Source organism: Asparagus officinalis, chromosome 10, assembly GCF_001876935.1.
Source record: "Asparagus officinalis chromosome 10, Aspof.V1, whole genome shotgun sequence".
In the NCBI taxonomy this organism is placed as follows: Eukaryota; Viridiplantae; Streptophyta; class Magnoliopsida; order Asparagales; family Asparagaceae; genus Asparagus; species Asparagus officinalis.
This window is the reverse complement of record NC_033803.1, coordinates 19732486-19758567: the sequence shown is the minus strand read 5'-3', so window position 1 is coordinate 19758567 and position 26082 is coordinate 19732486. Positions and strand designations below refer to the sequence as shown.

Here is a 26082-nt window from a genome sequence, read left to right as displayed (position 1 = left end):
GGGAGCGTTTACATGTGGGTGATTGAGTTCATTTGTTTCATTTACATCAGTTTTATCTTTATTGGACAATGTTATTTTAGATATATTTTGGATTTTTTTGATGGAGTTTTTACTTAGTTATTGTTTATGTTTTTAAAAACAAAAAAAAGGTAAAGCTAGGGCCTTAGGAAAGAGCAATAGAGATATTGGTAAATTTCTTTTTTTGGCTATTAATTCTTCAGGGAAAAGCATTTAATTCTTCATCAGTTTGCTTCTTTTCTTCTTTCCTTTATTATTCATTTCCGGTTGTTCAGATGTGAAATTATCTAATTCTTTTTAACTTTTTCTCCATCATCGACTCCATTCATTTTCGTAGCAGGGCTTCTTAGAAAATCACTGTATCCTGAATTGAACATAATTCCGAGATATTCATATCTGAAATCATCTATAATTTCAAAGCAGAATTTGAATTCAAACTTTGCTTGTCGGGCTCTTAATTAAAGAGTTTGTATTCAATTATTTTTGTCCAAACCAAATTGAATATTCTGGTAACCTATTTGTTCTGTTTGGTTTAAATGTTTAAACAGTTTGTTCATTTTATTTGAATTATATTGGGGAATTCTGCATCAAGATGTTGGACAAACTTGCAATTCAAATATTCAATTAAGAATTCGATTGAAGAGTCATTTATTTCACCAGTTCTTTTATATTTCCTCAATGTTTTTTAAAACTTTTTATGCATATTAAAGATCATACTATTTATATTCGTATAAAGTGCAGAGGTCAGAATGTTTTGTACTCAGCGAATATCCATAAGTAAAATGATTGAACATGTGATTTATTGTATATGATTCACTTACTAACTGGATAGTGAAATCTATTTAATTATGCTTAATTGACCATCCAAATTAAATCTGGCAAGTAGTTGTAGGAGAATTATCTGAATTAATTTATAGTTATTCCTTCCACTTCCACAAACAGTGTGACACCATCACTTTAGTTCCACATGGACTAGTGTGAAGAAATGTTAGTGATTTAAATAGAGAAGCCCAATGCCCAAGAACAACTAATGCTAGCATTTTGACGGTGGATTTAGCCAACCCACGAGTTACTCTCCGTGGACCCATAGCTTGCACGCGCCAACGGGCCCGTAGGCCTGGGGCTATGTGAGACTAAAGTGGGAGTGTCACAATCATCCCACCTTACAAAGACGACGTGCTCGTCATCACGACATGACAATTGGCACATCCCAGTATCACTACCAGGCGATGTGGACTCTAGAGGTGGTTCCTACGGGTTCTAGAGGTGGCTCCCACCGCATCCACATGGTGTAGCACTTAACCCCGTATAGCACTTAGCTCCACACTTCCGGCTGACAACTGCTCTGATACCATTTGTCACGCCCAAGCCCAAGAACAAGTAGTGCTAGCATTTTGGCGATGGATTTAGCCCAACCCACGAGTTGCTCTCCGTAGACCCATGGCTTGCACGGGCCTGTGGGCCTGGGGCGTGACAAACAGTGTGTTATTAGTATATGTCAAACATTATCTTAAATCTTCCCCTTGATATCGGGCCATGCAGAAAGGTCTTCAAACAAGATGTTATTGGAAAGGAAAATTAGAATAGAGTTTTAAAAACACATTTCAAATCATTAAACCATCGACATGACATTTTAAAACCCGCTATTCGGGTCAAACAATCGCTTCATCCAAAAGCCTAGCCTAGTGGGTTGTTGCCAATATTTATGCATGAATGAACATATCAAGAGCTTACTCAATAGGGTAGCTCAAATAATACTCAAAATAGTGTAGGTGTCAGCAGAAGATTGACACATGGAAAATAAGTGATTACTCAAATGTCAACAATAGGACGAGTCACTTTACATAAAACACAGATAAAGATCATTGGGTTCTTTGGCAAATTAAGGGTTCAGCTAGATGGAAAATCAAGTCACATTAGCTTCAACTAGATTAAGACAAGAAATTGACAAAAGTTTAAAACATTTAGTTACAGATATCAGGCAGCGGAGTAGCTATTTTCTCTTGGATAGCCAGAAAGGAGTGTGCACTGTTGGGCTGTTGGCTTATTGGCTAGCGTATATCACCTTTAAAGGCTATGTTTGAATATGCTATATTTGGATATGGATTTGTGTCGAAATTGTGTTCTTATTCATTTAATATTGATTATTGAGAACTGTTTGAGAGGTTACTTCACTGAGATAACCAAATTTAGTTTTTGAGCCTGATAGAGTTTGGAGCTTTTGTTGGTCATCGCATCTATTCTTATTGAGATACCATTCTTTTTTAGAGTGTTACTGCAGTGGTTAGCTTATTGGCCGAGAATCTCGGTGTCATATAATAATGTTATTGTATACGCTTATTAGCAACGATTTTTATCTGACAGTTTGCCAGAGGTGCAAGGCCTTGTAATATAAAATTGAGGCAAAAGTTTGTTGAAGGCTAGATCTCCCTTCAGGACATCAGATATGGTGGAAAATCCTAGGTGGAGGTGGTTGAGTACTTACCGTAGATTGTAAAAGGGCTAAAAGCTTGGATATAATGGTGTTGCACGCTGGCGTTTTGTTTAATCTATAAATCTATTTCATAAGATATCATCTCATATAAAGACCGGACTAAGTTTAAGCAGGAAGCTGATTACCAAATTTAACCCTCCTTTGTCCTGCGTTGAACTGTCAATCAGGAGCAAAATATTAGGCACAAACCTCCAGCATGAAGGTAAGTTAAGAGTGTATTTCGTAGTTTACACAAAACTTAGCTTGATATCCCTATGATATGAAGCCGTTTGTTCTGTTGCTTATTATTTTATCTGTGGATCTGTTTCATAGATCTGTTTCATAGGATATCATCTTATGTCTATGCAGCTAAGTCTTTTGCAAGATGTGAGCTACTAAATTCAAACTTCCTCTGTCCTGCCTCGGGACTATCTGTGAATGAAACATAGACACAGCACATACAAAATTGTTTTATGTTGATTGACTGTGTAAATTTTGCTGATATCTATCAATTTTTTGTTGGATTATCTTATACCCTAATCATTCGAATTTAGTTGTAAGATTTACTGTGGGGGCACCAGAAATTCTACCATTAACCAAAATAATTTCACATGCCATGTCGTTTAGTTTATAATAGCCATATAATGCAATGCTGACCACCCTATTTTCTGTCACCAGAGTTGTGCAAGCTTGGACATAGATGAAGATGAAAAATCTTATCTCCAGTCTGAGTCAGAGAATAACAGAAGGGAGAAATTTGAGGCCCTGTTAAAGCTACAACAAGAAAATAACGGTCTCATTGAACCGAGGAAGAATCTTGCGATACTGCCCGGAATGTTCCTCCCTGAAAATGTGACAAAACCTAGCACATCAAAAGAAACCGAGAATGAACAATGTGTAGATGATGCTTCTGGTGCAAAAATTGAAGTGAAATCTGGACACTCTTTGAACAAAGCTTCAACAAGCAGGCATAGCCACAGAGATTCGAGAAGAAAGAACAAGTATCAGAGTTCAAAAAAGCCACCTCATGCACCACCTAATAGACAACAATGGGTTAAGAGAGAACTATAAAGGTATTAGTCATCAAAGTTGCTCTTGCTTTTGAGAAGAAAAACTATTTATCTTTATGGATATTGTGTGAAGGAAAGAAGCCTTACAGTTGTGTTGCACAAATTGTTAACTTGGAACTGTATGGTACGGGCAGGAGTATATTCTACTTTTATTTCCTTTTTCGTGTACTCAAATGTGTTTGCTTCTCGGGTAAGTGTTGATTCCTATCATGTTACTTCTTCACGTGTCAATGCTTTATTTGTTCTGAATTTAATTTAGTTTTCAATTGCTCTTGGCTGGGGGATTAAACAAAGTGATCTCCTTTTCGCTTCGCCCTTTATTTCGTTGGGGAGCTATATTACCATGTACGGATGGAACATGCGCGCAGCGATGCTTGCTTGTAAAACTTTTTCTGTTGGGGAGCATGAGTGCTTACTTTATGGATGGGTTGAAGTTAACAAAACCGCCCAACTTTGCGGGGTTTTGCACGTACGCCCCTGGGGTATCTTTATTACACTAAACACCCCCAAACTATATACGGTGTCTCATACTATCCCTTGAACTTTAAGCTTTTCCGCATGGACGGTGTTAGCGGCTGCTGTAAACTGACAAGCCACCCATTTAAAAATAGCCAATATTAGCACCGTCAAGGTTTGTTGGGGGTTAAAAAAAGTTTAGCGGGGTATGGAGAGACAAATTTGGGAGTGTTTAGTGAAATAAAAATAGTTCAGGGGATTATATTCCAAACCCTTAAAGTTAGGGTGATTTTGTGAAATTAACCCTTTTTGGATCTTCTACGTTGAGCACACTTCATGATTCAAAGTCAGGCTTATAAACGATCCGTTGAGCTTTTCCATGATATTTCGAAGTAATCATGATCATGGGCTGAAAGCACCTCTTCTGAATTTTAACTAGGACGCAACTGAATTACTATTTTCTCCCAAGTCGGTATTTTCTCACTCGGTGTAGACTCCAGCTGTACATATGTTTGTCACGTCTCATATTTAAAACGTCAAAATGTTGGTTGGCTTGGTGACCCGGAGTCGGCTCGTTTTGTGGATTTTCAGGCTTAAACTTGTTCAAACTTCGCTAATTACTACCACTAGCAGTTTTCATGGTGGGTCAAATTTAGGTGAGCTAACCAATCTCCAAGATTTTTCTTGATTGGGATAACCTAGGATCGTCCACTATATTTGAACATCTAACATACTACTCGGCATCATAATTTCTAAACCCCAAAATTTTGTCCGCTTATTCCTAGAATAATTACAAGTAGTTTCAAGATAACTATCATTACTTTGGACCTTTTATTCCTTTAGAAAGTACCTAAAAATTAGGATAATTATACAAAAACTGACTTTCAGCGTGAATTTATACATAATCCACTTTTAAAGTGAGCTTGTGTTTGCAATCAACCACCTTCCGGTCAACTTTTTTTCCTCTAAAAACTCAAAAATACCCTTAAAAACTCACATTTAAAGACAAGCGACTCATTTTGTTAATGCTTATGTCTAGTTAGGATACAAGTCATATATATTGGATGTGAAAATTTTAAGTTTATTGTTGGTTTTTTAGTGAAAAATTAACTAGGAGGTGGTTGATTACAACACAAACCCATTTTAAAGATGGTTTATGTATAAATTGACATTGAAAGGTGGTTTCTATATAATTATCCTATTTTGAAGGCGGTTTCTGGAGGGGAAAACCGTATACTTTCGTAAATCATACAAATGTTCGCTCTTTGTGGAAAATAAATCATAATCATGCACTCAATGATAATTGATTATTAATTACAGCAGCAGACTTTTCACAATGTATCTGCAACAATTTTTTCTTCCTTGCTAGAATCCTTTGTCTAATTCAGTCAAACGGAGTAAGAATGAGATGACTCCCTATTATGAAAAGTTTGAAATAGTTCAAAATCATATAATAAAAAAAGTAATAATGCCTCTCTTATGTGTGGAACATTTGTGGGATCATAGACTTGACTCATAACCATTCTGCACCAACATTGGACAAAATGAAACGGCTAGTCATTCCAGCCACAAGAGATCTTAGACCAATATCTATATTATTTTTTTCCATATATTCCAAGAATGTGACATTTGATTTGCTAATGAATATCAACAAGATCCATATAGTGGATAATTACATCTCCACTTGCAAAAGGCATTCAAGAATATGATGTTATTCTCCTAATGGTTGGCTTCCCTACATGATCATGAAAGACCATGACCATTGAATAATTCTTAATTATTTTTATTTTCTGATAATATTTTTTATTCGCTGTGAGAGAGCAACTCATTTGTTATTGGATATTGCCGGCAAAATGATTGATGACGAACGAGTGGTCATGGCGAATGACAAATCTATATATGTAGCAATGAAGATCCAATGGATGGCAAAATAGAATGGTATACTTTTGGCTATGCTTTCTCTTCCTATTGAAACGCTTTTCTATTTCTATTGAAACGCAAAACTCATCATATTATCTTTGATATATAGTTCAGAAAGCCATAAAGGCCATGCTCAGTAGTCTAGTGGAAGTCACATCATGAGAAATCTGATTCATAACGTGACTAAGCCATTGTTGAAGAAGAAAAATTGCTAACGGAAATAGTGATTAAAAAAAATAAAAGTTGCAACAAAATGATGATAGTTATCTTAGCAAAGAGGTTTTTTTTTATTACTTTTATACAAAGATACCCAATTCTAAACATCTTTATTAAATATCGCATAATTTTTCGGACACGTGAACATTTTTTCTTCACGCTAAAAGGTAAGCCGTCATTGTGAAATATCAAGAAGAGTGTTTTTCTAATGGGTGTTCATGAGCACTTATTAGAGGATAAGAGAGAGAGAGAGGGGGGAAAATATTAAGTCCACCCGGATCAATGATATTAAATATGCACCAAATGAATATCAGATCATTAGATAAACCATTTCCATTGGATATTCTATAAATAGAGAAAAACGATAAATAAAAAAATTAGTGCAAATCGCAAAGGACCATTTCTCTCTCCTCTCATCTCCAAATGTCCTTAGAAAAACATTAAAGAATAAAATAAAAATAAGCAAAGGATGTTTTTAGGTAGGTTTGGGTCAGTTGATTTTCTAATGAATACCAACAATCATAACATGCTTTCATTATTATTATTATTATTATTTGTTTATGTGGTTGAATGACGTTAACTTAATTTAAATCTCACGTCTTCCTGTTCTTAACGCAAGTTAGCTAACACAACCCCATGAATTCTCTATATCAAAGGAGTCACCCACTTGAAAGCTAAATTCCAAACAATTTTAACATGGCACGTCTCTTTAATTAGCGTCTGGCATTATAACCAAGTCTTACGTTTCCTGTAATTAAAAAAGCGTACTTAATTCATTTATGATGATTGACACAAATGACTTGTATCTTATCAGTCTCATGATAAATTAGGGAGTGTTAGAATGAGTTATATACTATAGTAATGCGTGGAAATTAACAAGGTCTTCTTTTAGATGGAGAATGTAATACTTGAGCCCTACAATATTTGCTAGCAGCATCAGATATGACTCCATTAATTTATGCGATGAATTTGCAATTAAAGTGCTCGCTACGGGCGTAACACTTGCAGATGGATTTGGGTCTTTTCCGCTGCGAACTGGTTAGCACAATGTTTGCTTCCTTATCGTAACCCTCCAATTATACATAACATTGTTAATGATTCATTATAATTACTAATCTAACATTATGGCTTACATGGGTTGAACACAGTCCCACTCTCATTCAAGGCAAATCTTCCTTGCTCTTCATCAAATGATGTGTGATTAATAATTAATTAAAGAAGAACTGCTATATCTATAGCCATATAAGTAGGTAGCACATTATTATGTCAAGAGATTTAAGAGATTAGAGAGAGAATAAGGCACCCTTATAGCGTTTAGTAAGATATTTTTCTTTTCTCCCATAACCAATGAGGGAAGGAACTTTTCTTGCTGGACGATAGCTGAAGTCACAAATTTGATATTTCTAATTGAATTTAGAAGATATTTCTTTTCTTAAACTCAAGATATGAAGGCAAATTATTGGGATGTTGATAATAGTGTATTGTAGTGGGTTTTAGTCCCACATTAGTTGTGAGAACACACATCAACCTCCTCTACTTGTATAAATATATGTGTACACTCAATATTCAACCAAAATGGAAATTTACCCAATATTCTCTCTCTCTTACTTTAACATGATTGTAGGCTGTCTAAAAATCACAATAGATAGTTGATCCCCCATCAAACACCGATGATGGAAGTTACAATCTGACGACTTCCAGAAGGCTACAATTTGAGGACTTTCACGTAGATGTTACAATCTGACGACCTTCACAACAACTAATGAAAGCCCCAATTCAACAGCCTTCACAATCAACATCGGGAGTTACAATCTGACGACTCTCATATTTTCAAGGAGCCAAGACGAAGATTACAAGAGGACGATCTGTGCAAAGCTCTAGCAAAAGAAACTACAAATTGACGGTCTCTTCATATTAGAATGCAGATATCTCTCAAACCGTAAGGAATTTGGCGAAACAGAGGAAGCGAACCGAAGCCTTTGGCTCGGTTCGGATGACCCCGTCTCGTTGAGATAGCCGATTTTCATATATAATTCGTCCAATTCCGACTTACGGTTTGAAAGTTATGACCTGTTCTTCGCAGCAAGTTATGTTCTGAAGTCCGTCTGCAAGACTGGACTTCGTCAGAACATCGGACTTAGCCTGAAGCTCGCCGAGCCCACCTAAGGCTCACCTCTGCATCTAAGATTCAAAACGCAGAGGTCGTTCCCGCGTTCTAAACTCAAAACGCAGAGGTCGTGGCTGCGTTCCAGATTCAAAACGCAGAGGTCGTAGCTGCGTTCCAAACTCGAAACGCAGAGTTCATGCAGAACCCAATTCTGCGTTCCAGGTCCAAAACGCAGAGTTCATGCAGAACTCAACTCTGCGTTCCAGGTCCAAAACGCAGAGTTCACCTCTGCGTCTCAGATGCCAAAACACAGAGTTCACCTCTGCGTCTCAGATGCCAAAACGCAGAGTTCATCTCTGCGTCTCAGATGTCAAAACACAGAATTCATCTCTGCGTCCCAACTGTGCGTCTCTAATTTACAGAACGCGTGCGGCCTGTGCGTTTCCAATCTCTAGCAGAGATTTAACTCTGCGTCTCATCTCTAAGACGCAGAGTTAAGGTCCAGAACGCCAATTTAGGCGTTTGACTTGTTTAAACACAAGTTGAACGGCCTCAAAACCGTTTATCCCACGTTCTGAGGGATTTTCGCCCCACTCAGCCCATTGAGGAGCGGATTAAGGGGGTAGTTACCACCCTTAATCTCCTATAAATAGTGGGAAACTCAACTGAGTTCGGATCCTTCTTTTGGGGGGAGCAAAGAAGAGATCTTCGTCTAGCTTTGGAGGGGATTTTCTCTCATCAACAAAGGGAAATTCGGTCAAGGGCTGGCATTTTCGGATCTGGGACTTGGCAGCAAAGAAAGAGATCTGCATTCATCCTTTGGAGCATTCCTTGAAGCCTTCGGCCTTGGCTTGAGAACCGATTCTCGGTTCAAATCAACTCTTTTTCAAGAGTTTCAAACTCGATCGGAGTTATCAACTCATCAAGATTTTTAAACTTACTTTGCAAGTTCTCCACAGCGTCAAATCGTGAGGAGAAGACTACGTTCCAGTGAATCAAGACGTGCGGAAATCGTGAGGAGAAGACTACGTTCCAGTGAATCAAGACGTGCGGATCGTCAACGGAGAGCAAACTCGACACGAGCATTCGAGTGAGGCACTCCATCGCCACTGTGAAGAACCCAGTTTTAAACAAAGGGGAGAATCAAATTCATTCTCCTCTCTTTTGTAATCGGAATCCAAATTGTAATTGATTTTAAGAGGAATACAAGTCAATTTTTCTTTCATTGTCTTTTTACTGCAAATTTCCAACAAACAATGATATTAGAGCTAGGGTTATTATTTCCCTTCCAATAATTTTTTTAACGCTTCTGCGTTCTTTAGCCAAATCTTGGCATTGCTGCTTTGCAGTCATTTAACGCTTTTTTTGCAATCCTCTTCTAGATTTTTGGCATTGCCGCTCTGTGGCTTCTTAACGCATTCCGCGTTCTCGTTTAACCTTCGGGTTCCATTTTAATCTTCGGGGTTATATTTTAAACATTCGGGTTTCATCCTAACCTTCGGATTCTATTTTAAACATTCAGGTTCTATTTTAACGGCATTGTCGTTTCAAAATCATCTCTTGATCTTAAATTTACGGCATAGCCGTTTTTCAAGACCGTTTCTCGGTCTCAAATTAATAGCATCGCCGTTTCAAGCCGTCTCTCGGCTTCAAACAAACGGCATCGCCGTCTCAATCCATCTCGACGTCTCAACGTCTCAACACCGGCATTAATCCGTTGTAGGTCTCCGGCGTGAGCATCAGATCCGGCCGATCTTCAGGACACCTTGGTCGCCGATTTCATTCAAGGATTATTATCTTGAACTTTGAATTGATGCTATTATGGACTCTTCACTGGCACTTGCTTCTCAGGCTCGGTCTAAGCTCTTTTGCACCTATTGCAAGAAGGAGGGACACCGCTTTGAGACATGTTTTTGCTTCATCCTGAGTTACGTTCCTCAGGAACTGGCCGTAGTCAGCGATCCCCTCAATCCCGATTCTCTAGTGCACTAGAATTACCGGTCAATGTTATGTCATCTACCACTTCAGACCCTACCATTTAAGCTATTACAAATATTAGCCGTCAAATTACGGATCTTCAGCATACCACCTCTCCATTTGCTGCAACACTCTCTGATATTCGCCGTCAAATTGAGGTTCTTCAAGTTATTGCAAATATTAGCCATCAAATTGCGGCTCTTCAGCATACCACCTCTCCATCTGCTGCACAACTCTCTGATATTCACCATTAAATTGATGCTCTTCAACATAGAGCCTCTACATCTACCGCACAACTCTCTGGTATGCGTCTTGTTGGTTCTTCACCCAACCCTTCGGTCTCTGGTATGAATGATCTCTGGATTTTTAACTCTGGCTGTTCTTTTCATATGACTCGTAATGCTTCCCTCTTATCTTCTGTCTTCACTTCCTCTTCTCTTCCCCTTATCTACACGGTTGCTGGATAACCTTTGTCTATCACTCAGTATGGTTCTATCATCCCACAAACTGATCTATCTGGTCGTTTAACTCTTGGCCCCATCTATATGGCTTCTCAGTTGTGTTTGAATTTAATTTCTGTTAGCTCCTTATGTATGGATGACCTACTTGTCTCATTTTCTTCTGATAGTTATATTGTGCAGGATCCACAGACGGGCAAGACTGTTAGGGTCGGTCGGAGGAGACACAAGCTGTATTTTCTGGAATATCTTTACCTTCCAAAGTCCATATGTCCACGTTCTCTTATTGCTTCTGTAAGTCTAAAATCCTCTACCTTGCTTTCTGCAGATTTGTGGCATAGACGACTTGGTCATTTGTCTCATAAAAGGCTAAAAAGTCTTATCCAGTCCGGAGTACTTGGTCCTTTATCCTCTCGTTCTCATATTGAGTCATGTACTGGTTGTAAATTGGCTAAATTCATTGCTCTAACGTTTCCAACCAGTACATCTATTTCTACTTTCTTATTTGATTTGGTTCATTCTGATATCTGGGGGCCAGCTCCTCTGCCTTCTTCATCTGGCTACTTATATTATGTTAGTTTTATTGATGATTTCTCTCGTTATACATGGGTCTACCTACTTAAAAATTGCTCTGACGTACTTGTTGCTTATCAATCCTTTACTACGACGATCTTCACTCAATGGCAAGCTCGTATTAAAGTTTTTCGTTCTGACTGTGCCAAAGAGTACCTATCCTCTACTATGCGCTCTATCATGTCCTCTCATGGGACTATCTTTCAACAGTCATATCCCTACACTCATGAACAAAAAGGTGTTGCAGAACGTAAACATCATCATATTCTCGATACTGCTCGATCCATGCTCATTTCTTACTCTGTTCCTAGTCGTTTCTGGGCTGAGGCCATTCTCACCTCTACTCATGCCATTAATATCACTCCATCTACCTCTCTTTCTGGTGCTACTCCTCATAGTCGTGTTTATACTCATCCTCCCCGTTATGATTTGGTCTGTATTTTTGGTTGTCGATGTTTCGTTCTTCTGCCATCTCACGAACGTGATAAATTGTCTCCCAGAGTTGTTCTATGTATCTATTTAGGAATTAGTTCGGAACATCGAGATTATCGTTGTTATGATCCCGCATCTCGTCGAGTTCATATATCTCGACATGTTCAGCTCGAAGAGGATTCTCCATTTTATTCTGTTTCCGATGATTTCAATTTTCTCCATACTACTGATCGTTCTTCTCTGTTAGCTACATCACCCACTTCCTTACCTTAGTTTTCCTTTCGGGATCTCCCTGAAATCGCTCCATCTTCTTCTGTGGACTCTCCCTCACCCGAGCCTTCTCTTCTACCATCTGATCCCTATCCCGTAAGCATGACACCCACTCCAGAAAATATTGTTGACCTATATACACCTGTACCAGCATCTCCCCCGCCTGAGGTTCCTCTAGCTCTTTGTCGAGGCAAATGCCCACATGTCATGCATGCACAGTATTCTTCGGTTACGTCCTATTCATCTATCTTTCATAATTTTCTTGTTGCTATTTATACTAAAATTGAGCCAAAGTCCTTTCAAGAGGCCGTTCAATTTTTAGAGTGGCGACAGACTATGGTTGAGGAATTTTAGGTTTTTCAACAAACACATACCTGGGATGTTGTTCCATGTCACCCTGGCATCTCTTTAGTTGGCAGTAAATGAGTTTATAAGGTCAAGTATCGTCCTGATGGCAGCATTAAACGTCGGAAAGCTCGTTTAGTGGCTCGAGGTTTTACTCAGCAACAAGGTATTGATTATGAGGAGACTTTTGCTACTGTTGCTCAGATGCCCACCGTTCGTACTCTTCTTACGGTCACTGCTGCTCATCGTTGGCCCTTATACCATATGGATGTCAAAAATGTTTTTCTCCATGGCTCTTTATCTGAGACAGTATATATACAACTGCCTCCAGGGTCTAATATTCCTACGATACATGTATGTCTCCTTCGCCGTGCTATATATGGTCTCAAGCAGGCATCCCGCGCTTGGTTTGAGTGTTTTCATGATATCGTGCTCAAGGCAGGCTTTATGGAAAGTCATCAAGATACTTCTCTGTTTGTTCGAACTACATCGCGTGGTAGAGTTTTATTACTTATCTATGTAGATGATATGATCATTACAGGTGACGATGTGGCTGGTATACAGTACGTAAAATCTCAGTTGCAACAACAGTTCCACATGAAGGATCTTGGATCTCTTCGATATTTTCTTGGTCTAGAAATTTCTCAAGACCCGCAGGGTGTACTACTGTCTCAACAGAAGTATTTCTCGGATATTCTAGATCGAGCTGAGCTAACTGACGATGCAACTGTCGATACTCCACTCCAACAGAATGTCAAACTTCGCTCTACTGATGGTGAGCCCCTATCTGATCCTACTCGATATCGACATCTTGTTGGCCAGTTGGTCTATCTGTGCATATCTCGACCAGATATCTCTCATGATGTTGGCATTGTCAGTCAATTTGTTAGTGCCCCACGTTCTGTATACTATGCTACTTTATTACGAATTCTTCGGTATCTCCGGGGTACTAGCACTCGCTCTCTTCTGTTTCCTGCTACATCCAAGTTAGAGCTTTCTTCGGTATCTCCGGGGTACTAGCACTCGCTCTCTTCTGTTTCCTGCTACATCCAAGTTAGAGCTTTGTGCATATTCTGATGCTACTAGCACTCGCTCTCTTCTGTTTCCTGCTACATCCAAGTTAGAGCTTTGTGCATATTCTGATGCTGATTAGGTTGGTGATCCCATTACCAGGAAGTCTACCACATGTTATTGTATATTTCTTGGTGATTCCCTAATTTCTTGGTGGAGTAAGAAACAAGATGTTGTTGTTCTTTCTAACACTGAGGCAGAGTATCGTACAATGTTCACAACAGCTAAAGAGATTATTCATCTTCGTCGTCTTCTTGGTGATTTCGCTATTTCTGTTACGACTTGTACTCCTCTCTACTGTGATAATAAGAATGCCATCCAGATTGCTAATAATCCAGTATTTCATGAGAGGACTAAACATATTGAGATCGATGCTCATTTTGTCCGTCAACAAATTATCAAGGACAAGACAATTCTACTTCCTCATGTCTCATCCGCTAACGAGCTTGCAGAGTTCTTCACAAAAGCCTTACATGTTCATCGATTCCAGTTTCTTGTAAGCAAACTCACTTTGTTTGCTCCAATATGAGTTTGAGGGAGGGGAGGGGGGGTTGGGGGGCTGTTGATAATAGTGTATTGTAGTGGGTTTTAATCCCACATGGTTGTGAGACTACACATCAACCTCCTCTACTTGTATAAATATATGTGTACACTCAATATTCAACCAAAAGGAAAATTTACCCAAGATTCTCTCTTATTTTAATAGAATTATTTTAATAAAATGGGTTGATGCGATATCTCATATTCCAAAATCTTTTTGCGCAATGAGTCAGCCATTTGATTAATGGAATGTGCTCCTCCTCCTCTCTCTCTCACGAGTCATCGTGCCAAAAGAAGAAGGTTAATTATCCTTCTTTGAGGAGATCAGCTACCAAACAAAGTTTTGAGTTCAAATGCACATGGTGCGTACTCACACTCATCAATCAAGATGCTTGCACAACGCTTCTTTTTTTCCCATTATCAAGGTAAAGAGGCTTTTGCTCAATCAAACTCGCACTTGTACAAGATCCAGGGGTATGTATAGATTTATGTATCCCTAGTGCCTGTGATGACATGGATACTGGTAAATGCAACTGTCCTAAAAGAACATTAAGAGAGAATTCTGCAAATTGATGATGAAGAAAGTTGAGAAAAGATTCTGCTGTACGGATTTTTTAAGATCTCGCAACCCCGAAAAACCACCTAAACGTAGCAAATAAAATCACATAAGATTTAACGTGGAAAACCCTCAATAAAGAAAAACCACGGGATCAAAATCAATTCACTATCACCTCCAAATTATAATCTTTTGCACGGACAAAGACTGTCAAACCCTCTCTCTCTTTCTCTCTACACTTCTTCTTCTTAGTTTTTGCTCTAATAATAGAAGGACATATATAGGGAAACCAAAACTCTATCTCTAGCCTAACTTCCCAATTAGAATAAGATTTAAACTCCTAATCATGAAGGAACCCAAACTCCTAATCATGATAGATCTCTAACCCTATCTAATTTTCATGAAGTCCTACGAAGAGTTAAAAACACTATACTAACTTGGAGTTTGAGTTGATACCCAACATCTGCAATTATGATAATGATAATTATACCATCTATTTTTTGATTAGCGGGCTTCGAGATTTGAACATTGATCCAATGGTAGACATTGTTTAGTTACATCATTAATACAAATGATTCGAGGTCGCTAGACATTGTGCAGATGCATATTAATACAAGGAATTAAGACTGCAAGTTACTTCCACCTACTCGGATGTAGAGCCTGTTAGTCCTCCGATTTTATTTTAGCTTAACATTCTAGTACAAGTTCACAAAATATATGAAAGATCACAACCGTCCTTCATGGCCCCAAAGCGAAAATCGTAAGTTCTGATTCTGGGGAAGTTTGCCAAAAGATACTAGATTCCTTGCTCCGTTGACCACAACGACGTCGTTCTTGTTGAAGTTGGTTATTTGTTGTCAGCTTTGGAGTTGAAGGGAACTCGTTTGATGTGGAACCCAACTCGTTAGAGAGGGATCAGGGGGCAATCTTTGATAGAGCCATGCTCTGCACAACAATGTCATGGACGTGTCATCCCTAGCATTTAATGCGGGGATACGGTGATCTAACATCGGACATTGGTCACCAACCACCATCATTGCGCCGTCATCCCTGTGAACCGCACGCAAGGTTGGGCCCACACAGGGCTATGCTTGCGCGGAGTTGACACACACGCAGGGTTCAGCTCCCGCGAGGCTAAGCGCCACTAGTAGGAACTAATTGCTCACAAGGGGCTAAAAGCGTCACTCGGAGGTAAGCTCCGTTTGAGCTAGCCCGTCCTCCTCCTTCGAGTTGATTTCAGGCCTGCTTTTTAGCTTTTTTTTTTAAGATTTTACAGTTCTGTATCCTTATTGGCCAACTCGCGATCTATCTCGATTTCATCGAGCCCATTGATCACGCTGAAGGACCAAAGTGCCCATGGTGGGACCCACGTCTGTATTGCCTTCCAGAAGCAAGAAACAAAGCAAAAGCAGCTCATCTTGCCTTTGTTGTTAGGAAAATGATAGGGACACACCCCCAACCACAATCTCAACCACACCCCCTCTCTCATTTGCTACAGTACACCGGGCCCCACATGGGATTTTAAAATTTAAAATCTCATGTGGAGCCCGGTGTACTGTAGCAAATGAGAGAGGGGGTGTGGTTGAGATTATGGTTGGGGGTATGACCCTAATGCCACCCTTGTTGTTAATCAACACAGCCTGAGTCGTCCGTAGAGCAATGATTTACATGGAACATACGTATCACAATCACGGTTTTTTGGATCCGGATACTCTGAAGCAAGCTAAGGTTTCAACGTGAGAAGAATTCCATCAGCCATTCACGTACCCGTCACTCTAAAGTTAGTAGGTGGCTGTCTCTTCTCCACGCTTTAGCCTCCACCCACCAAAGCAAAATACTCCCCAACCAGCTCACAATCTTCAATCCAATCATGGACCGCAGGGGTCTCATTCCTTCACTAGTAAAACTATCTAGATTCTTATCCTCTTATCAAAAGCGAAGCCAAAAAGCCAAGAAAACAACAAAAATACAAGGGAAACACAACAGCCACCCAAACATCATCCCATTTCACATTTGTTTATCGCAGCACAGAGGCCTCTGCTATTGCTGCTCTACCTTAAATTTTGGGAAGAGACAATGACATGAGTGGCACTGAGAGAAGCATTTTAAGTATGTTGTGCTCGGAGATGAGTGACGTTAATAACCTCCATTATAGGGCATCTGTTTATTGATAAGCATGTTCGAGGGGTAGAAACATGTGTATAAATATAAATATTGAACAAATTTAAATCACCCAAATTGCGCCCGTGGCATTATGCGAAGGTAATATAGCAAGAGGCTGAGGCTGAGGAGGGGCAATGCTGAGCTCAAGATCATTGTTGTCTACTGAAGGAAAATTTATCGGTTGCTGAACTGGAAAATTTGCTAGAGGGAGCTGGAGGATATCTGACCCAACTGGTAGAGTTGTAGAGCTTGCGTAGAGCCTTGAGTTCACTTGATCGGTGAAGCTTGTGTTCTGTATAAACTCAATCATTAGCAATGAACATCATATAGGATAAGAAAATTGGAGTGAAGTAGAATAACTTAAAGTGAACTGAGGGCGATGTCCACCAACCATTTTATCCACTGATTTTGTTTTAAGGTTCGTGGTCGTGTGAATACACATCAAAGCACACAACTCAAAGATATCTTTGATGCGTATCAAACACCAACACAAATCTCAAAGCAAATCTAACATATCATAAGAGTTACAAAGTCACTAGACAGAGACCTCAATTCACTTATGTTTATTAATACTTTTACTTGACAAAATTGCATGGTTAATCAAATAATCAAGAGACTGCTGACATTTTTATGATTCGAAGTGTTGGTATCCTTTGTTGCCATGATAAAGGCTTGCAAGGGTTCTGCAACTCCAACGAAAGATGGTGCATTCACCTAGTAGTTTAGGACAATTGGACAATGTTAGTTTGCTCATATCGTAGAGCCAAAGAGGAACCAGAAGAAAAGAAATTTGAACTTGTGGATTTACCAACTGACCAACCTGCGATTGATTATTATTCCTTTCAGCATCATCAACTTTATTTGAAGATAATTCAGTGGGAGTTTCAGTAAGGGCAAGGTTAGCCTGTGGAAGAGTTTTATCATGAACTGAATGGTATGTCAAAGAGTAGTATATATTACGAGTATTTTAATGGAAATGAGCGAAAGAAAGGTTACATTATTATCATTGATCCCCATGTCAAAGAGGCTAGATCGCCTCTTCTTTTTATTGGGATTACTCTGCCTAAGGAAATACTTTTGAGCATGACTTGCTACTTGAGTCGGAGTTCTCGTTGTCACAAAGTTCTTCGAAATTCCTCTCCAATCTCCCTTGCCAAGCTTTTCGAGTCCGGCAAGAAATGTCCTGTGTTCTTCTTCGGTCCATGGAACTCCTGAATGAGTAAAAATTCTTTTTGAGATTAAACTCCACATCATCATCATCATCATCATAAGTTCATAACTACTCACCAAGTCTAAAATTTTACAATTGTCAATAAAATGGATAGTAGTAACAGTCAGGGCATTACGTTAATACATTCTCTACACATCTTTTAAAGAAAAGGGGCCAACTACTTTAGATCAGTCACATTGTTGCATGAAATAGAAGTTTTATATGAGTTAATTCTTGCGTTATTTCTGTACTCCTATTGTGCTTTATATCTCAGAACAATTCATAGCTCTATTGGATACTTCATGTAATTTTCCACTGACTTCTACTTTAATTGTAAACTACGCAAGTGATCGCAAAACCATGACATCAGTCAAGAGGAACCTTGTAAACTACTTAATTGACAAAGCCTTGTAAACTACTTAATTGACAAAGCTAATGCCTATAATGAATTCATTGCAAACTAGAAAACAACATTAGCAAGATTACACAATCCATAGAGAACCTAATAATATCCATCTCAAGAAACCCAAACTAGCAATAAGCTTTTCTTATCAACGGACTAAAAAATAAAAATATAAACAACTCGTTTGACCAAAAGATTTGCATCTGTGATTTCTGAGGGGGAGAAAGCCACGGATTCCAAGTCACAATCTTATCCGTCAAGAATCAGCTGCTATAAGAATTGCACAAGATATCCAGCATCCAATTACCTAAATTATCACTACTAAATAAAGGTAGGTATTAATTGGAAGAAACAATCTTTATCATATCTTTATTTTAAAGTAGAATAATTTGGCATTTTGAGAATAATAAATTGCAGATAACTCCCCTCTCTCTTACGAATTGAGGGGTGCGAGGTGCTAATAAATGAGTTGAGGGGGGGACGAGTTACGAATTCATAAAAACCCATGCTTATATTGATTCCACATCCTCGAAAAATCCAAGGTATTCACATAACCGTACAAATATAGGACAAATCGAACAAATCAAGCCAACTCAAAAGTTCCCGTAAAATGGAAAAAAATAAAAATAAACGAATCCCTCAACTAAATCTCGCCGAAGGAATGAGACCCAGGAATCAAATCTCAATATTATCCCCAAAATTACGACTTCTAAACTCGGAAAAGTTACCTCTTTTCCTCTCTGGTCGAGCCCTAGTCCTCGAGTTCTGAGCGAGGCCGCCATCGGACAGGTACCCACTATCCAGAGAGCTCTGGTTCGCTGCGCACGACGCCAAATCCCCAGTGCTCTTGCTCTTTCTCATCACCTCCTCCTCGATTGGCTCCCCGACCGCCGCCGCCTCGATTAGGACGCCGAACAGCTTCAGTCCCTTCTCCTTCTCCATCGCAGCGATGTCCCTCCCCGCACGAATGTTGATGCAGCGATCTTATTTATTGGGTTTTTTTTTCAGCAGGGAGGAGTGGGGGCAAACGGCGGAGAGAAATAGGAGGAAGAAAATGGAGTAGTTGTGTTGGAAAACGTAGGTTATTATTTTATGGGGGGAGGTATATCTTATATAGGAGCGCGTGTTTGTAAATGGGCGCGGATGCGTGAGGAATTACGAAGATGCCACCTCATCGTGTTTTTTTTAAATGGATAATAATTTTTGATTAAGAATTAGTCAATGATGCTTCATTTGGATTGGGATCGGGTAACCGCCCAAGATGAGTTTTCGTCCATGATATTTATGGTGACCACCCAGATTTGGAATTTTATATACTAATATATATATTAATTTGTTATATGTTTGATGTATCATTAAGGGGCTGTTTGGTTCGTTTCCTTGATATAGGGAAATGCAATTCCATATAAAAAAATACAAGTTTTGAGTTTTTCAAACTTTTCCAAGAAATGGATTATTTTGCTTTGGTTCGCACATAAAAAATAGTGAGAAACCAATGTATTTATTTTTCTTGTGTTTGGTTCGCATAGAAAAAAAGGAAAACTTTTGTAAACAAAGCAGAGAAGGAAAAAATCTGACGTGGCAGAGTTTTCATCAATTTTACTCGGTTGGGGAAGAAAATCGGAGAGGGAAAAAAATCTGAGCTGGCGGCGATTTCAGCAGAGTTTTCCCTCTTCCATCCGAGCGAACCAAAGCGGCACAAAGAAATGGACGGAAACAAAAAAAAACAGACGTGGAGGACTAAAATCTGACGTGGAGAGGTTTTCTGAGTTTTCCACCCCTTATAATAGCAAACCAAACAGCCCCTAAGGGTAAGTTTCAAAAAAAACCCTAAAAAGTTTAGCTGGTTTTGAGATAACCGGCAAAATTTAGAAATGTCACTTAGTCCTTAAGGTGCCGTTTGGCAAAGGATTAAATGGGGGATTAAGGAAACTTAACCCCTTCTTAAGGGTTAAAGTGAGTTAACCCTTCATAATTTACCAAACACAAAAAAAATAGAAGTGATTAAGCCAACCCTTCTAGATGGATTAAATGAGTTAACCCCTCAAAATAAGGGGTCTACTAATACTCGTATTTAGAATGATTAAGAGTTAACCCTTCTAATTATAAAGAAAATAGTCAAATGCTTGTTATTCCCAAACACTAAAAATGGTCACAATGGCTAAAATAAAACTTATATAATGAGTTAATAATTTAGTCTTTCGGATTATCAAGTAGGTTAACTATGTTAATCATTCTTCTTAATCTCTCTTCCTTAACCCTTAACCCTTTACCAAACAGAGCCTAACTTATCTAAGATAAACCCTCTACCTAGCGTTACACCTCACTGTGCATATGAAAAGATCATGAATGAGTAAATGACCAAACTCTCTTAATTATTTGAAATGTAATTTTCAAACCCACCCCCTCCCCCCTAAAAAAACCCCAAACACCAATCACAAAAAAAATAATAAAGAGAAAAATGTGTCGAGGCCCCAAAAGTAGTAACTACATGTGACCAGACCCCCACTTATTTCTCCCGTGTGGATCAGCCCCAAAAGTACTGTTTAATGTGTCAAGACCCCTCCACGTCAGCAGCATACAAAAAAGAGATTGTATTTTGGAAAAAAAACCAGAAATTGTCATTCTCCTTCTTCCCTAAACGCCTCGTCCACAAAAGCACGGAAAGTCACGTTCTATTAATGCGATCCGACGGAAGAAATTGAGGCCCCCCCCCCCCCCCCCCAATCTTTTTTTACTCTATCATGAGCAATAACTAGTTAGTTGTTCATTACTATTCCCCAGCCCAAAATTCTCTTCATTACTCTTTCTATTACTCCTTTTATCCTTAAATTCGATCCATTACTCTTACATTCCCTTCATAATGGCTAAGAAGGCTATCATCTGCATTGTCTCTTTGCAGTATTCTTGAAGATTAACTCTTCAACCACCATATTGGATCTCAAATTTGATGTGTCAGAGAGATTAGATCTTCCATATGATTCATTAACTTTGTCATACAAAGATGAAACAAACGAAAGCTTCAAATTTCCTATTGAGAATGAAGATGACTTATCGTTTATGGTGGAGCATTGCACAATATTGGATTTCATGTTAGTTCTAATGGATATTTAAAGAATCATCTGGGACAAGACTAGTAAGTTATTGGATTTTTTTGATGCTATGATCAATATTTATTACGTTAAGTGTAAAATAAGTTCATGTTAGTTCCATGTTAGTTCTATGTTATGTGTAATTAGAGTTCATGTTAGTTCTAATTGCAGTTCATATTAGTTCTAATTGGAGTTTATGTTATTCTAATCAATTTCTTGTTAGCTCTAATGGATTTCGTGTTAGTTCTAATGGATTTTATGTTAGTTCTAGTTCCAGTTCCATGTTAGGTCAAATATACAGCTCGTGTTAGATCTAGTTGAGTTCGTATTAGTTCTAATGGATTTCGTGTTAGTTCTAATATATTTTGTGTTAGTTCTAGTTTCAGTTCCATGTTAGGTCAAATATGCAGTTCATGTTAGTTCTAATTGAGTTCGTGTTAGTTCTAATTGAGATTGTGTTAGTTCTAATGGATTTCATATTAGTTGTAAAAGCAGTTCACATTAGTTAGTTGAAATCGTGTTAGTTCTAATTCGATTCGTGCTAGTTCTAGTAGAGATCGTGTTAGTTCTAATGAATTTTGTGTTAGTTCTAATTCCAGTGCTATGTTAGTTCTAATATGCAGTTCACGTTAGTTCTAATTCGATTCATTTTAGTTCTAATGGATTTCATGTTAGTTCTAATTTAGTTCTAATGGATATTTAAAGAATCATCTGTTTCTTGAAAAGCTTACAGGTGAATCTCTTTTAATCCAATATTGTGCAATACTCCACCATAAACGACAGATCATCTTCCTTCTCAATAGGAAATTTGAAGCTTCTGTTAGACCCTAGAAGGGGAAGAGGGGGGGGGGTGATTAGTGTCTTATGCTAATCTAATATGATTTTATGCAAATAAAAACTAATTCAACAAACTATTCTTGCAAGATAGATATGTTGGGGAATCCGAAACAATCAAATCGGATCCTTGCCCTTCCGGACCTTGTGTTGAAAGTAGGAAAGTAGAAAATTCACCACAAATAAAAAAGATAAAAGAGACGAACACACAGATTTAACGAGGTTCGGTAACGTGACTACGTTCTCGAGAGCCACACCACATAATTCCTTTATTAATTGAAGAAGAATTACAAGCTCTCAAACTAGGATTTTATCTCTCTGAGATTCTCTCTCTTTTCTACAGTCAAAAACTCTCTTTTTTCGTGCTCTATCAAACCCTAAAACATTTAGGTATTTATATCAAACTCAGCCCAAACAAAATTCCTAAACAGTTTAGGAAACTGTCATAGCGTCACGGTCGATCGCTAAGTTCCCGCAGTCGACCGTGAAAATTAGCAGAGCCTAGAAAAGTTACAGGGTTTGGCGCGGTCGACCGCCAAGCCAGGCGCAATCGATCGTGATCAAAAAACAAAAACTAAAATCCTACAGGGTTTGTACGGTCGACCAACACGGTCGACCACGATCAGCTCCAGACTCTTCAGAGCTCCTGTGCACGTTCGCGATCGACCGTCGCAAACTCGCGGTCGACCGTGGATCAGTCTGGTAGTTTTCTTCCTCGTTCTGATTCCAGCTTTGGCTTCGACTTTGGGTCTATAATTTAGACTAACAATCTCTCACTTGGAGACCAAAGTGCCTTCAGTGAGTTCACCCGAACTCTCCCCTTCTTCACATGTATCTTCTCCTCCCTTGAAAAATTCTTTCTTCAATCAACAATATCCCGACGATCTCGCCGATCCTCATAGTGTGGCTCCGCCTTCGTCTTCTACTCGTGAATGCCAACTGAAGTTACGCACAACTCCAGTTTCTCTATGGTGACTGCCTTCGTCAACATGTCCGCCGGATTTTAACTCCCCAAAATCTTCATTAAATGTAACTTTCCGTCTTCAACTAGCGAGCATATAAAATAATATTTAACGTCGATGTGCTTCGTTCTGGCATGATATACTGGATTCTTGGTAAGATGTATAGCGTTCTGACTATCACAATAAAGAACCCCTCTCTCTTACTTCTAATCCAACTATTCCAAGCACCCGTTCAACCAGATCATTTCCTTGATTGCTTCGGTCACCGTGACATACTCAGACTCGGTTGTAGACAAAGTCACAATCTTCTGCAGATGTGAGACCCAGCTCACTGCTGTCAACGCTAAGGTATAAATATACCCCGTAGTGCTTCGTCTCGTATCATGATCACCGACGAAGTCCGCATCCACGTATCCCTGCAGCACCAACTCCTTTCTCCTGAAACATAGTGGGTCATTAGTTGTTCCCCTCAAGTACCACATTATCCACTTCACGATCTCCCAATGCTGCTTCCCTGGATTGCTAGCAAACCTGCTCACAACTCCCACTGCATGGGTAATGTCCGGCCTCGTGTAAACCATCACGTACATGAGACTCCCAATGGCCGAAGAATATGACACCCTGCTCATATGCTCTCTATCTGCATCTGTCTTAGGTGATTGCTCTTCAGATAGCTTGAACTGACATCCAAGGGGCGTGCTAACAACCTTAGCATTCTACATATTAAACCTCTGAAGTACCTTCTCGATATATTCAGCTTGGCTCAAACTCAATGTCCCTTTAGCTTCATTCCTACTAATTCACATCCCTAGAATCTGCTTCGTTGCACCGAGATCTTTCATTACAAACTCCTTTGCTAGCTGCTTCTTCAGACTGTTTATATTTTCTAAACACGGTCCTGCCTTTGCTAGCTGCTTCTTCAGACTGTTTATATTTTCTAAACACGGTCCTGCTACCAACATGTCATCAACATATAATAACAAGATAATTGCTACCAACATGTCATCAACATATAATAACAAGATAATGAAGCTGGACTCGAACCTTTTGAAATAACAGTAATGATCCGAATTACATCTTCTATAGCCATTGTTTTGCATGAAGTTTTCAAACTTCTTGTACCACTGTTTCAGAGCCTGTTTCAAACCATATAAGCTCTTCTTGAGCTTGCACAACATCTCTTCCTTTCCTTCTTCAATAAAGTCAACATGTTGCTTCATGTAGATTTTTTTATCCAAGTTATCATGAAGAAAGACAGTATTCACATCTAACTACTCAAGAAAGAGGTCTTCTGTAGCTACCAAACTCAATACCACTCTAATGGTTGTGAGCTTCACAACAGGGGAAAGTATCTCCGTGTAGTCCACTCCTTCCCGCTGTTAAAACCCCTTCACTACTAATCTGCCCTTAAATCTCTTGCTTCCATCACTTTCTTGCTTGACCCGATAGACCTATTTGTTATGTAAGGCCTTCTTCTGTGCAGGTAGCTGGGCTAACTTCTATGTCTCATTAGTGAGTAGAGAATCCATCTTCTCCTGCATCATATGCTCTCACTGCTAAGACTCACTCACTTGCATTGCCTCTTCATAGCACTCCGGCTCACCACTGTCTGTCAACAATAAGTAGTCAAGAGACAAAAGATATCTGGGATTTGGTTTGGATACCCTGGATGACCTCCTAAGCTCCACACCCTGGGTAGTTTCTTCTGCACCTGGAGCCTCCTCCGTTCTGTGGTCAGAACAAACATCATCATCCCTATCTGGAAGTTCCTCTATATCCATGTACCCGGATCCACCTGCATCTGAAGTGCTGCTCCCACTGCTTTGGTTATCCTTGGCATTTTCCATGTTCTTGTACATCACCTCCTCATTGAATATCACGTCCCTGCTTCTGATGATCTTTCTGTTCTTCTCATCCCAAAGATGATACCCGAACTCATCAATACCATATCCAATGAATGTGCACTTCTGTGACTTAGCTTCTAGCTTGTCACTGATATGAATATAAGCCATGCAACCAAATACCCGCAAGTGTGAGAGATTTATCTTCTTTCTACTCCAAACCTCCTCTGGAATCCTAAAATCTAATGGAATTGGTGGCTCGTGTTTAATAAGGTAAGCTGTTGTATATACCGCATCCGCCCAAAATGTCTTAGGCAGACCTGCATGTAATCGCATGCTCCTGGCACACTCCTTCAAGGTCATGTTCATCCTCTCTGCAATGCCATTCTGTTGCGGCGTCCCTGGAGTAGTCCTCTCTAAACGAATGTCATTCGTAGCACAGAACCTCTTAAACTCCTCCAGCTCGTAGTCTCCACCATTGTCTGATCTCAGACACTTTACCTTTAGATTTGTCTCGTTCTCCACTATAGCCTTCAACTTCTTGAAGACTCTAAACACCTCTGACTTGTGCTTCATGAAGTAGATCCACACCTTTCTCGAGTGATCGTCGATAAAGGTGACATAATATCTCGAACCGTCAAAAGAAGACACACTGGCTGGACCCCATACATCTGTATGAATCAACTCTAGCTTCCCAAAGATGCAATCTTTATAAACCCCGACTTCCACGGCGTTGATCTCGGATAGCTTTCCCTGTGAATGTAAGATATTCACCCCCTTCTCGCTCATGTGCCCTAGCCTATTGTACCATAGATCTGTACTCTCTTTGCTAGCTATAATTGCGAGGGTGTTACTTGCATATAAGGTGAGGTAGAGAGTTCCTAGTTTGTTGCCTCGAGCAACAACCATCGTACCGTTGGGGATTCTCCACGAATCCTCTGTGAATATCGAAACATAGCCTTCTGCTCCAAACCGTCCCACCAAAAGAAGATTCATCTTCAGCTTCGGCACGTGTCTCATGTTCTTCAAGGTCTACTTAGAGCCCTTCATCCGAGTCTGCACTTCGCCCTTTCCAACAATATTACATGGCTTATT

General features: G+C 39.3%; 2 protein-coding genes across 2 annotated transcripts in view; one reads left to right on the top strand and one right to left on the bottom strand.

Annotated features, from left to right (window-relative positions):
• The window catches only part of LOC109825202, a 42590-nt gene extending 38767 nt beyond the window's left edge, over window positions 1-3823 (top strand). Inside the window, 1 exon segment of the mRNA XM_020391984.1 lies at window positions 3170-3823. Coding sequence (XP_020247573.1) covers window positions 3170-3562 — 393 coding nt within the window. The 3' untranslated portion in view covers window positions 3563-3823.
• LOC109825880 (probable transcription factor At5g61620) lies at window positions 16457-19335 on the bottom strand. Its single transcript, XM_020392789.1, has 5 exons — window positions 18987-19335; window positions 17642-17856; window positions 17466-17549; window positions 17270-17359; window positions 16457-16937 (listed from the first exon to the last, which is right to left on the bottom strand). Exons 1-5 carry the CDS (start codon window positions 19198-19200, stop codon window positions 16707-16709), a joined length of 834 nt encoding a protein of 277 aa, XP_020248378.1. The 5' UTR covers window positions 19201-19335; the 3' UTR covers window positions 16457-16706.